Raw genomic sequence first — 13,097 nt, forward strand, 5'->3', positions numbered from 1 at the left:
GGGGGAACATTAGTCATGATTCAGGGAACCAGAAAGCTATTGAGTTATAAAGTGTGTTTGGAAAACTACGGCTAGGGACACTGCACACATTTATATGAGCAAATGTATCTATAAGCACAGAAATACAAAAGGCCACTTGCACGCAGGAGCAAAATCCTTATCACACTGACATCCAGCAAGTTTCTCCTGCATAGTTCAGCTATGAACTCTCCAATTTCAGAGTGCAGGAATTTCAAATCCCTGTGCAGGTGAGTTGTACTTCCCCTGCTGTATGTTGCTCACTATTGCTCCAACTCCTGAATTTAGAGAGCCAATTTCACTCCATATCCTGCCATACCTACGATCACTGAAAGCCGTCATTAAAGATCATCCAATATAAATGCTGATCAATAAAAACAAAGGTTTAAAAACTGCCAGTCTAATCTGCATTAATAGGAAGTGTCTGGCAAACTTCAGAATTTTAGTATGTATGCTCTGTAAAAGCAATAACCACCCTTAGATCCGTTACCTTTGACCAGTAATCAGAGTCATCAACCGCAATAGAAAAAAACATGATTGCTTTTGATGACTCTTTAGTCAACCTCCCCTTTTACTTAAAAAGGTATTTCCTTTATTAGTCAAGGAGGAATTACCTGAGACATCCCTACAGAAAGGCAGCTGGCCATAAGACCTTTTGAAGGGCTATTATGTATCTGCAGCTAGGCAATTCAGTTGCCCCACAGGCATCGTCATAGATTTTTGCACAAGATTGCCTCCTGTCTCATCGGTGGAGCAGTTTTGGAGTACCACAAGATGACACAGTCAGAGCAGGAAAAGCAGCTGGAAGGGTACTTGTACATGAAGGTATGGGATGGCTGAGGAAAGGATACCAACATAAAGCACCAAGTCTAGAACATGGTTTCCTTACAGAAATCAAGATACGGACTTAGGGAGAATGTGTAATCAAAGATGTTTTTCAGAAGGCAGACTGTACGTGGGTGTCAGACACTCAGGGTAACACACTTCTGCCAGTAGTTCTCTGCAGTTTTAAAGAAATCATTCCTGTGTCTCAATTTCCTTATCAGAAAGCGTCAGAAGCCTTTTTTTGTTCTCTATTTCCTTATAGTCTATCGTAAGGCAGATTATTTTGAGAAAATTTAGGTTCCAAATCAATTTTTCTTTCAAAATTGAACCTGAGTAAAAAAGTCTCTCTTCAGTGAAATTTTACCTTCATCTTTTAACTATAAACTCTCCCACTATTACTTGCAACCTAGTAATTACATAGTCTTCTGTTAACGGTAACCACATATATCTTCTTTTTTATGTTTCCAAACTGAGCAGGCAAAAATTTTCAAGTCACATTTGACCTTAAAATGTTTTTACATATTAAACTGCTCTCAACATACAAAACCCTGCTTGTGGATGATAGACAAACTTAATACTGTTCCCTCAGCACTCAGCAGTCTTGTTCAGAGAAAGATACCTAGATTCCTGCCTTTAAATACTTCAAGCTTTTTGAATTCTTTGAGTTGGTAACTTTGAATCTAGCTACAATAAAATAAGATTAACGTAAAAAAAATTTCTTTTCAAAATCAGAAAATAAAGAGACATCATAGTTTTGAGTTTTCTTTCCAAGCAGAAAGGCTTGAAACCTGCATTGTATCAGATGACACGATGTGCACTTCTGAATTTCCACTAGCAAGTGCCCTATGAAAAGCACAGTGTCAACACTCACAAGAGTCATTAGAGTTGGCAACAGGAAGAGTTACTTTTTCCCCTCAGAGAAGCATTCTTTACCCTACAGCAATATTTACTGTTTGGCCATGACCCCAGTGGGATGATGTGACATTAATGAAACGGGCAAAATGACATCCTTTGAAGTGTGAGTGTCTGGCAGAGGCTAATACAGGGACAAAGGCAGCAGAGGCTCAGGTTCAGGATCCCTGGCTCACTTTGTTTTTATTACAGTGAATTATTTAAAAGTTAATACTCAAGTGGCTAATGCATAAAAGGTCTTATCCTAAAGGGGAAGCAGGCATGATTAGGTAGCCTTCCACTGTCCCATCAGCACCTCATCTGCATTTTTGTTTTACACTGACACAGATGTAAGCATGAGGACTGCAGGTGAGTAGGGCAGGTTGAGAAGTGTAAGGGTGAGAGCAAGGCTCTCTTCTCTAAGCTTAGCATTTGCAAAGTTTTAGCCCAATCCCTGCTTTAAGGAGTCCTTCCAGCTTCCATTTGCTTGAGAAAGATTTCTGAATGCTTAACTCCTGTTTGACTTCCTGGGCTAGAAAGCTTCTTACAGTCTTAATGCACTGAAATGCAAGTATTTTACAGTGATGAAATTCCGAATTTTTTCTTAAAACAAAGCTGAAAAGTGATCGATCTTCATATACAATTCAACTTTGGTTTTGAAGAACTATTAGTTCCATAAAACAAACTCAATCCAATTACAGCTATTAGGCATTTCAATTTAGCATGTATTCAACATTTTATCTGCCTTTACCATAAGGCATCATTTCCATTTCCTACTTAGCTGCCATTTTACAAATTGCTGCAATTCCACCTGGCTCCTATTTGAAAAAAGAAGATTATAATAAATTCAAAGGCCAACTTCAGGGCTTTTAAGGCAGCTTCCAAGCTTCCTCCTCCTTCTCCCCCCTCTTAAACTGAGGATTTTCTGTATGAGTAATTGTATTTGACCTATTTATTTGCTGGCACACTACTTTTTTTTTTTTTTTTCCTTTCACAAAAGAAAGGGAAGAGAAGGAAGGAAATGTTAAAGTAGCCTCTGCCTAATAATTTTAAACCAAGCTCTACACAGGAAGGTAGGCTCTCACATCACGACAGTTACTCTTATTTACCAAGAATGACTTCAGCTACATTCCCCTATCCCCAGCGGGTGACAGCTGAACAACTACTTAACAGACCGGCAAAAATGCTTGCCTGTGTGTTTCTTGGAGCCATCTACACATAATATTTGTGTTGCAAGGGAAAGCCTTCTCAGTAGCAAACCAACTTTAAAAGCCCTCCTGATTTTGACTGATGCTAGCTTTGGCTTCATAGGCATGTATATAAAAAAAGACAACTTTACTACTTTTGGAGACTTCGTGTTTATCTGCCCCTGCAAAGGGAAGGGGCAGGGAATGGAGCAGCTGAGGCAGCTTGGGGCTGCCATGGAGCTTTCAGGATGAAGGCGAAAGCACCTCTGTGATGCTAGGGTGCTCTACAAAAGCTTTTCTACCAAGAAGCTGCTGGAGGAGGAAACAGCACTGCCTTCCAAGGAGGTGTCTCCCATCAGGGAGGAAGCCTGCTATCAAGAGCAGCTGCTTACCATCACTGCCACACACACCCTCATCACCTGCCCCCACAAAAATTGCTGCATACATGTGAGACAGAGGGGGCACGTAGAGCCCCTCTCCAAGCCCCTCTCCATGCCCCAAACATAGGCATCTGCTTTTGCATCCCCTCTACACAGCCATGAGAAGCATCAGAGACACACGCAAAGAAAATGAGCTATGAGTATGCATAGAAAATGTTTCTGCATTTGCTCAGATGGAAGATGTACAGTGAAAGACAGTATTTACCCTTTTTTTTTTTTAAGTTCTATGAGACAGTATTTTTATTTACACTTTTTATATAAATCAATTCAGTATCACCCCTTAAAATACACTGCGTATTTCAATGACATTTTTCCTAGGATCAGTATTTCATGAAATAAATTAAAGCAGCAAGAGGCTATAATCCAGCCTGTATCTTTGATTTCTCTTCCCTGTATTCTTCCTTTCTGTTTCTTTATCAAATCCTGCACCAGAATATAACATAGAGTCCCATTAACAGCAATAAATTGTCATCTACAGATTTCAAAGTGTTGCATAATTTTTACTTAATACTTAAATGTCAATGTGTGTGTTGTACTGTATTTTATTGACAGTTGCCACAGCAGAAGACATTCAAGGACCTGCAAGTTAGTCAAATTGACAATTGCTCTAGGCAGAACTCAAACTTCTTTTCCTCTAGTAAAACATGGTTTCTAAGGCCTTATCGGACATGTTGCTGTCCAACTTGGGGTGAAATCTTTGGTCGAGAAAATAAGACTTAACCGAGTCTGAAGCATTTTCTAAGACCATTCTGGACAAGACAAAGTTTGTAATTCAATTTATTGTATGCTTCCCCCTAATTTGTATGTTCAAGAGACAACTCAGATTCTCAGCATCATCAGTTATTTGTGCTGACTTCCAACAGGACATGATCCAGTTTCTTATGTTGTTTTGGTTTGATTTTCTTGTAACAGCACTAGCTACATCTAGGTTTGCAGACAACATAAGCTACTTCCATCAGAGCTATGATCCGTGTCACACTCTCGGAATCCCAGTCATATGAAGGCTAAAAACGTGTAATTATGTTATCCACTACCTCAGCCCACTCTTCTCAACAGCGTGTCCAGTGAATTTCAACACTGGTGAAGGTGTCAAATGCATGACAGCCATCTTGAACTATACACCTGAGGCCTGGCTGGCAGTTCATTTCATTTGTGTAACAAGTCTACATAGAAAATACCAGCATCATTTTTCTACTAAGCGTTTCATGCCTTCCACAGTCATAAAACAGACTTAGGCAAATCACTCAATAAAGAAACAATAGCAAGATATAATTTGTAGCTGATTATAATAAGTTGCTAATTTGGTTATTACTGGAAGCTATTTTACCTCTGAACAGACCAAGTTTTTAATACAGAATTAAGCCACTAACAGTTAAAAAACCCTTTATTCAGAATGTTCCCTAACAGCACCTCATTTCCACTCTCTAAACAATAGGGGGTCAATAAAAATAAAGACACCAGTACCCCTAAAAGCAAACAGTCATATTGGAAAAATGCAAGCGCTACACCTTAACAATTTCACTGTTTATGGATCAAGCAATCTGTTTTGAGCCTGCACAATACAAGTAGTTCAGCAAAGCATTAACTTCAGAGACTAACAGTAATTATTCTACCTTTAAAAAGTCTTCTACAGCACTTGATCCCTGGAGCACTTAAATGCAGAAACCAATATACTGACATTGAATTTGTGGATTTCTGTATTCTCTATTCATTGAGCTCTCTCCTTGAATGCAGAGACTGTACTGAAAAATTATCAATTTCTCTGACCCCAGTGTTTCTATTTTACAGCAATTCAGGGCATGTCTTTCAGGCTTCTACATAGGATTGTGCTTGGTCTATCCTGGCTTAAATTAGTAGTGTAAAACCCTAAGAGTTACAGGTTTAGCTACAAACAAAATGAAAAAATCAGGTAGTCCAAAGTCACTATGTTAATTCATAGCCTAGAGCTGTCCTGGTATAGAACTGCTTTCTAACTTGTGCTGGAATTAAGACTCCTCTAAGCTTTCAAAAGGTTACTACAAAGCAGGAGGTACCCTGGCACTCTTGTGTCAAGTGATTCTGAAAGATCTGTTCCTCAAGAGCTTGGTAATTCAAAGGGCACATGATGGGCTGATCTAGCTGCACAACTGACTGACCAGAGCACATGAAGCTTTAGAGGATACACGGGTGTTGAATAAAAGCTTTTTAATGCCATTCAAGGGAAGATTGTTGTGAAGTGAATATACCTGGAAGGCCTGCTCTAGGGGAATACAAAGCTATTTTTTGTAAAAAGATGTCCAGGGAGCAAAGGGTGTTATACTAATTCACTTCAACTATGACCATTTCAAGAGAGGTAGACATTAATTTATGATGGCTTTTATTTAGAGAAAAGGAAAATGAGGTTGTCTGAAAGCACAAGTGGAAGTGAGACATCAGATGTCACCGAGATTTAAATGCCAACTAGCTGACCCCCTTTCTCCTGACCACCCTCCAAAAAACCCCAACAAAAAACCCCACCCCACCCGCCAGTCTCCCTGTAACAGATGACTTAATTTTTGTCAATAACAAAAGAAATAAAGGGAGTGGCAGAGACAATTTAATCAGAGGAGGAAGGAGTGATAATTTTAAGTCAGTCATGGCTTTTTGACAAGTCATTAACCTAAGATCATGAGCCATTATTTCCAGACACTGCGACTATCACTGACAGTCACAATATTACGGCAAACATTGCTCAAAAAATCCTCACTGTAAAACAATCCATTTCCTTATTGAAATGTTTGTATGTGGGAGCATATCAAACCCATATTCCTCCTACCATAAATGAACTAAACATTTTAATGTCAGTAATATTCTACTCCGACCCTATGTCCTGGTCTGTGTTACTTGGAGTCCTCAAGTGTCCAGGTATTCTTACCTTTACGCCATGGCCAACATCATCCAGCACCGTGTAGTCTATAGGTTTTCGAATATACCTTACAGGACGTTCCATGTTCGCTGGCGCTATAATTTTGTGAGTTCTCGATGTGTTCTTATTGGTCGTCAAAATGCCTATCTCTCTGCGAGCGACCTTTTCTTTATGGATGTCCACAGTCTAGATTAAAAACAAGAAAGTATGGGTTTCTTTAGGCATTTGCTGTTTTCTTTACAGAGGTATCCACATGTTCAGGCTTCACTGTAAGACAAAGAGTCTGAACCGAGTTAACACTGCAGGAAGGATGCCAGTTTATTGACGAAATGAGTTTAATCTACATGAACATTGTTTGAAAATTACACTTTAATGAAATAACCAATATTAATAATAAAATTAAAATTATATATTGCTGCTTTGACACTCCAAAGACACTATGTAGATACAGTACTCGCAGATTAACCCTCAATGTTCTTATGACTGACACTAATAATAAATTACTCCAACTCCACAGCTGGGAAACCAGGACAGACAAGCTAAGCAATTTTCCCGCAGCCCCAGAGGGGGACTAAGCTTGGGAAGTCTGTGCGGTGATTTCTTTCAGCAAAGCCATCAGTGCATATCAGAGTAAGAGTCTGCATAGAGAAGGACTAATTTCAGCACTGAGGCTAGTTTCAGACATACTGTTTATAGCAGCTTTACTAAAAGAATAAAACAGAGTCTTAACGATGCAAGTAAAAGAATATAAAAATATGCTGAGCTTCATCATTTTATTAGGAAATACCTAAAGAGACAAAGAAAGGTCACTCCAGCAGTTCGTGAAGGATCAAACTAAGCTTCACATAACAGACACATGATTCTACATGCACTATAACCACCACTTAAACCCTAGCTGAAGGCGAACAAGTACAAATCAAGCACCAGATGCCACAGGAAGTCTCACTTCTAGGAAGCCTATTTCAAGTTTCAGGGATTGAATTTACTGGTTTAAGTACCTACTAGAACCTCAGGATCTCATTGCAGGAGACGGCATCTGACAAAAAACACCACTCTAAGTGACTCTGAACAAAACCTATCAAGCCACCACTTTTTCCACTAAGGAAAATAATTCTCAGCCTGTAAGCATCAATTCCTCCTGGAGAGACTGTCATAGCAACAGAGAGTCAAGGTTCAGAAAGAAAGAACAATCCTCGTCCATCAGTACTCGTTTAGGTATGTCTCTAGAAATGGCCCAATCTAAAGTGGATATTGTGATGTGCGAGGTTTTGTTCAGTGAAGCAGAGTCAAAGATGAAGCACAAAATTATTTTATATTTCACGCTACTTCTATACGAGGCAAGATGAAAAAATCAAGGTAAGCATCCAGGAAATGGCCATTTCTGGGAAAGCCAGCATTCAGTGTTCAGAGTTCACTATGAAATGCCTTCAATTGAACTGTTTTTTTCATTAACTGGTGCACATGCTCAAATAATCTTAAATTCTCCGAAGTACAGAAAGAAATAAAATCCTCCTTAACAGCTTTGATAGATGGCATTGCAGATTACAAGTGGGAACAAAAGTGGAGAAGCACCTAAAAGCAGTGATATCAAGCAAGCTTGTTTTCACAGCTTAAAGCTAAATAACAGACAACTTGTAACATCGCAAAAGGTTCTTTTACTTTGGAAGCATGCAGAATCTTAATAGAAATAAGATTTGTGATTTTCCAGAGCAATGCAAGACATTAAATGTGTATGTCTGCATTAGCTTATTTGGAATAAGTTAATTAAATATCCCAATAAAGCTTTGGAGCAAGCTTTATTGTTCTAAATACTCATGCTCTGAAAAATCCCAAAGTCAGGAATAAAAAGCACCTTTCCAAATGAGACAATCCTAAACATCAAGCGTTTACCCCTACATCAGTATCAGATATCAGCCACTGACCCACCCCCACTGGCAGCCAATTTCACAGACACAGAGCGAAGACTGAAGAACAAGACTACCCGTATTTCTTCAACTCCAGGTATTATTTGTTCTTTTCCTTTTAATGACTAAGATATACATGTTAGTTCTGCCTTTCAGCTTGCTTTCAGCAAGATCAAGAACCATTATAAGTGCTGTGCTACATGTTCTTAGATCATCTCTCTTCCAATTCCTCTGTACAACCTGAACTCTTCTGTTCAATGATACTACCAGGTCTCAAACTATCTTATAGAACTCTTTAATAATACACAACTCTTCATATTTTGTAATACATGAACACTGCAGAGGTGAAAAAAACTTTATTTAGAGTCAACAACATAGCAACATGGGAGGCTGAGGAGAACGTCAATTTAAGGCACATAACACAATGTTTTAAAAGAGGGTATTTTAAAATACTACTAAGCCCCTTGAAATAAATCCATGTTTCTACTTCATTCTCACAAACAGAATCTGTTGTTACTCATAAATTCATTTTTTGTTCAGTAGATGGACAAAAATGCATCTTTACACTAACAGTTCTCTTAACGTTGATGTCAAAAGAAAAAAGAAACAAAGCAAAACAAAGCCCTTCACAGTACAAAAAGATTATTCTTCTCTTAGCAGGTAGTCCATGAAGACTGACTTTTCCTCCCTGCAATGAACAATGAAAATTCCATAAATGACTAGAGCAGAGGATAAGAAATTCCAGGAACAGATGCTGTACCATACATGCTTTGGAAAATGACTTGAGTAATCTTGCAACAAATCCGTGTTAACAGAAAAAAAAACCCTCAGAACAGGAAAAGAGCATATATTAATTATATCAGACAGTTTATCCAAAATTAAATATTGAGCAGTGATTTGTAAAGTCTTTCCAAGGTTTTCAGTCATGTAAACCAAGCAAAGAGAAGACTATCTGTATAACAGTGCAGGGCCAGCAATTTCTGGCACAGATGTAAATCTTGAACGGCATGCAGACAGGCCTGTGCAAGAGACTAATTTGCTGTTCAAAGCAAATGAGATTGCAACTCTTACCACATCTGGTGCACTGGAAAAGCAAGGCGGTATTTTGCCCCTATGCAAAGCAAAGGCTCCCAACATATGCTTCACCCAGAGCAATATGCTGCCCATCAGCTATTAGACAGCATCTTGCTTCTTCAAGAAGGAATGACTTTTTCTAGATCTATAAAGACTGCATGTTATTAATTGTTATGTGATCATTATGCAAAACAAAGCACATAACAGTTGTTCATTTTTGTATTTTTATTTATATCTATTTGCTTGATGTTGATGTGGAAGTTTATTGTTTAGTCATAGGCAATGTTTTTCACTTCCAAATGAGGAAAAACCTAAAATACATGCAATTTTTAGCAGGATAGCATAGCTATCCAGCTAGACAACAGTTAATTCCCAAGAGAGACAAGCCACATATACCAGGTAACTGCTAAACTAGACCATTCTCAAAGCTCTGGCCACACTTGGCACCTGTCGCTATGAGAAAGTGTCTGCTCTGATATGGTAACAAGACAGCTGAACAGTAGTTAGCTTGTGATTTCACGCACAAAACCTACTTTTAAATATCAAAGATGGAGAGGAGCAAAGTATGGCAAACCGGCTTGGGTTAACACAGGTTAACAAGCACTAGCAAACAGTCAGACCAGATTCAAGTATGCATGTCCTATGCTGAAACATAAATATGAAGCATAATTTAAAATTTGGGGAATAGATTCTCACTCCTAGACAACATAATCCAGCAGGAAAAAGTCCAGCATTGTACTGAATTGGAGAAGAGTGAGAAGACAGCCCTTCCAAAAGCACAACATGTTTCCTTTGGGAAGCAAATTTAAACTAAACCATCAAACAAACCCCTTTGCCATTATAACTGGGTGCTAGGGACCATGCCAGCTATTCCCAGAAGCAAAATTAAGCTTGGAGGTTGAAAGAACTGTTAATGATTAGCTGCCTCCACTATCTGTCTGCTTCAAACCATATGAAAAAAAAAAACAAAAACCAACAGTTGATCAACAGGATGTAGAGTTAAAATTTAACTGTGCTTCCTCAGAAGTAGCCTCAAGGCCAAGTGCAGCACAGCAATGATACAGCAAATAGTTGTTCTTTTCTCTTCTTTTTCTGTGCTGCAGATACCGCTCTACCCGTATGCTACAGTGTGCAATCCCAGGACAAACACTTTACAAGGAATAGAGACTGCAGTACATTTGGCCAAGCTAATTTGAGGATATCTAAATATTTTAATAAAGCCTGCTTATATAGGGATATTTAAAAAAAAAAAAAAAAGAAAAACAACTTCAAGCTTTGACAATCTTTTTAATCCTGAACCGCTGCAACTCAAATTTATGAGCCAGATACTCACACAGCCACTGCTTCTCTCACTAAATGCACGCACAGCTGGTGAAGAGCAGGGGAAAAAAAAGAAAAAAAAAAAGGTCTATCAAATCAACTCAGCTAACCAGGTACTGCCAACTTCAGGCTGTCCTGAAGGACAAGACAACTCACTACACTAATAGCACAGACTTACACCAAGCAAATACCCTTTAGATTTGTGTTAAATTAACTGACACTCCTGAAGCGTTGTGCAGGAAAACTCCACTTCAGGTTTCCTACTCTGCTCCTCCCCAGTTCCTCAAGAATGAAGCTGTAACAGCACACTCACTCCCCTGGCAGAGGGGACAGGAGAAGCGCTGCGTGGTGCTGCACAGCCATCTTACCAGCAAACTGGAAAAAAGGTGCCAGGCTTTTGGGAAGCGTGAAGTAACAGTTAGGGGAGAGAAGAACAGCTGCCCAGACCTCAGCAGTGAAAATGGTAGCTATCAGGTAAAAACAGCAGACAAACAAAGCCCCCCCCCCGCAAAAGAGTCTAGGATACAGTGTAGGAAGCTACAAATGAAAAAATACATCACCACCCGCCAAAAAAAAAAAAAAAAAAAATCTAACACTTTCATCCATGAATTTGAGGATGAGTGAAAAGTCACTTCAAGGGCATTTCCTTGATTTAAAAATCTAAAACACATTAGACAAAAAAAAAAAAAATCTTAAAATTACACCGCCATTTTTACTGACAGTTTTTCAGGCCACTTAAAGCAACAGTTTTAAGCACTTTTATTTTCACATCATGAATGTCCTTCAAACAAACGTTCTGTGCTGCATAGAGCTGCAAGTCAGGAACTTTTCAATTTCTCCCTAGGCTCACTCAGACAGGAAGGAACATAGGCTCAAACTCCACAGGCTTCCCCGAGCTGCTACTTTAGAGAAAGCGAGGAGAAAAGGAAGGCTGAACAACTTGTTATTAGCAACAGCCTTCTGTAATTTTGACATTGTTTCCGTTTTTCACTTTTTGAGTGTGTGATTGAATATAGGGTTGGGTCTGTTACTAACACTTTATTTCAAAAAAATAAAGCCCTGGTTACAGAGTAGTCAGTGTTCTACGTATCTAAATGTTAGCAGAATACATCAGATTTACTTTATACAAGCAAAACCACAGACTTATCAGCCACGCACGCAGCATGACCTGCTACCACTTCCCACCACCATCTTCCTGGCATACTTGGTGTGATCACACTTACTGAGTGTCAGTAACCTGTTCTGCACAAAGTTGATGCAGTACTTCCCAAAAGTAATCTGTTCCATAGCTCAAGTATTGTGTGCAGTTTGAGGTGCCTCAATATAAGAAGGACATCAAACTATTAGGGTGTGTCCAGAGGAGGGTGACCAAGGTGGTGAAAGGTCTCAAGGGCAAGACTTATGAGGAGCCGCTGAGGTCACTTGGTTTGTTCAGCTTGGAGAAGAGGGGGCTGAGGTGTGACCTCATCACAGTCTACAGCTTCCTCAAGGTGGGCAGCAGAGAGGGAGGTGCTGATCTCCTGTCTCTGGTGACCAGCGATAGGACATGAAATGGAATGAAGCTGCATCAGGGGAAGTTCAGATTGGGCATTAGGAAAAGGTTCTTCACTGAGAAGGTGGTTGGTCACTGGAACAGGCTCCCCAGGGAAGTGGTCATGGCACCAAGCCTGTCAGAGTTCAAGGAGCTCCTGGATGATGTTCTTAGCCATATGGTTTAGTTTTAGGTAGTCCTGCAAGGAGCAGGGAGTTGGACTCGATGATCCTTATGGGTCCCTTCCAACTTGAGATTATTCTATGTTAAAGCCAGCATTATTGAAAGGCAAGTTAATGGAAAGAACAGTATTTAATTCATTCTATATCTGAGAGCAGTGAAATTCCTTTAACCAAAGGGCATTGCTGGCAGTGTAAGAGAAAAGAATGGCATAAGAAAAAAAAAAAGTAAAATTTCTAGACAAAGACAAGCCAATTGGAACACTAGATTTGATGTATCAAATTAGGCTAGCAATTCATCAAATATGGTATCTCCTTTCAGCAGAAACTGTGCCTGATGCTACACAAAACACTGGGCAAAGACACAGGTTTCAGACTGAACCTAGTCAGTAAAACTGTGCAATACATGGGACAGTGAGTGGTGTAGAGAAAGGAGTTTAGTTTCCTTCCTCGACCTCTGGGACAGTTGTCTGGATTCAAAGCTTACTTGTTTAGGTTTTAATACGAAAGGTAAGATCTATTCTACTACCTGTAAAAATGAGCCACAGCTTCAGATTTAGTTGCTCATAGCAGTAAAATACATAGATAGTTGAATGTTACAAACATTATAACAAACACCAACAAACATTTTCTAGTAAATACACATGTTCTATTAAGTACTACAAGCTCATACACCCAGACCATAAATTGTATTGTTAACCAAAGGAAACAAACACTAAGGTGCTTTCAACATCCTTTAATAAAGAAAAAACCCCAAACTCTCACTCTTTGCAATTTGTTCCTAGACCCAGCTTTAATACTAGCCCTTACTGTCATTCTCTAAAACTGCAGATTTCACTGTCTT

General features: G+C 39.2%; 1 protein-coding gene across 12 annotated transcripts in view; it reads right to left on the reverse strand.

The window, feature by feature from the left end:
- Positions 1 to 13,097, reverse strand: part of ABI1 (abl interactor 1) — an 82,334-nt gene that overhangs the window by 23,579 nt on the left and 45,658 nt on the right. For all 12 annotated transcript variants that reach the window (XM_082318747.1, XM_082318743.1, XM_082318753.1 and 9 more), the window contains exon 3: positions 6,255 to 6,431. In XM_082318747.1, coding sequence (XP_082174873.1) covers positions 6,255 to 6,431 — 177 coding nt within the window. The remainder of the gene's footprint in view (positions 1 to 6,254; positions 6,432 to 13,097) is intronic.

The sequence above is a fragment of the Platalea leucorodia genome, assembly GCF_965183815.1.
Source record: "Platalea leucorodia genome assembly, chromosome: 1".
Taxonomy (NCBI): domain Eukaryota; kingdom Metazoa; phylum Chordata; class Aves; order Pelecaniformes; family Threskiornithidae; genus Platalea; species Platalea leucorodia.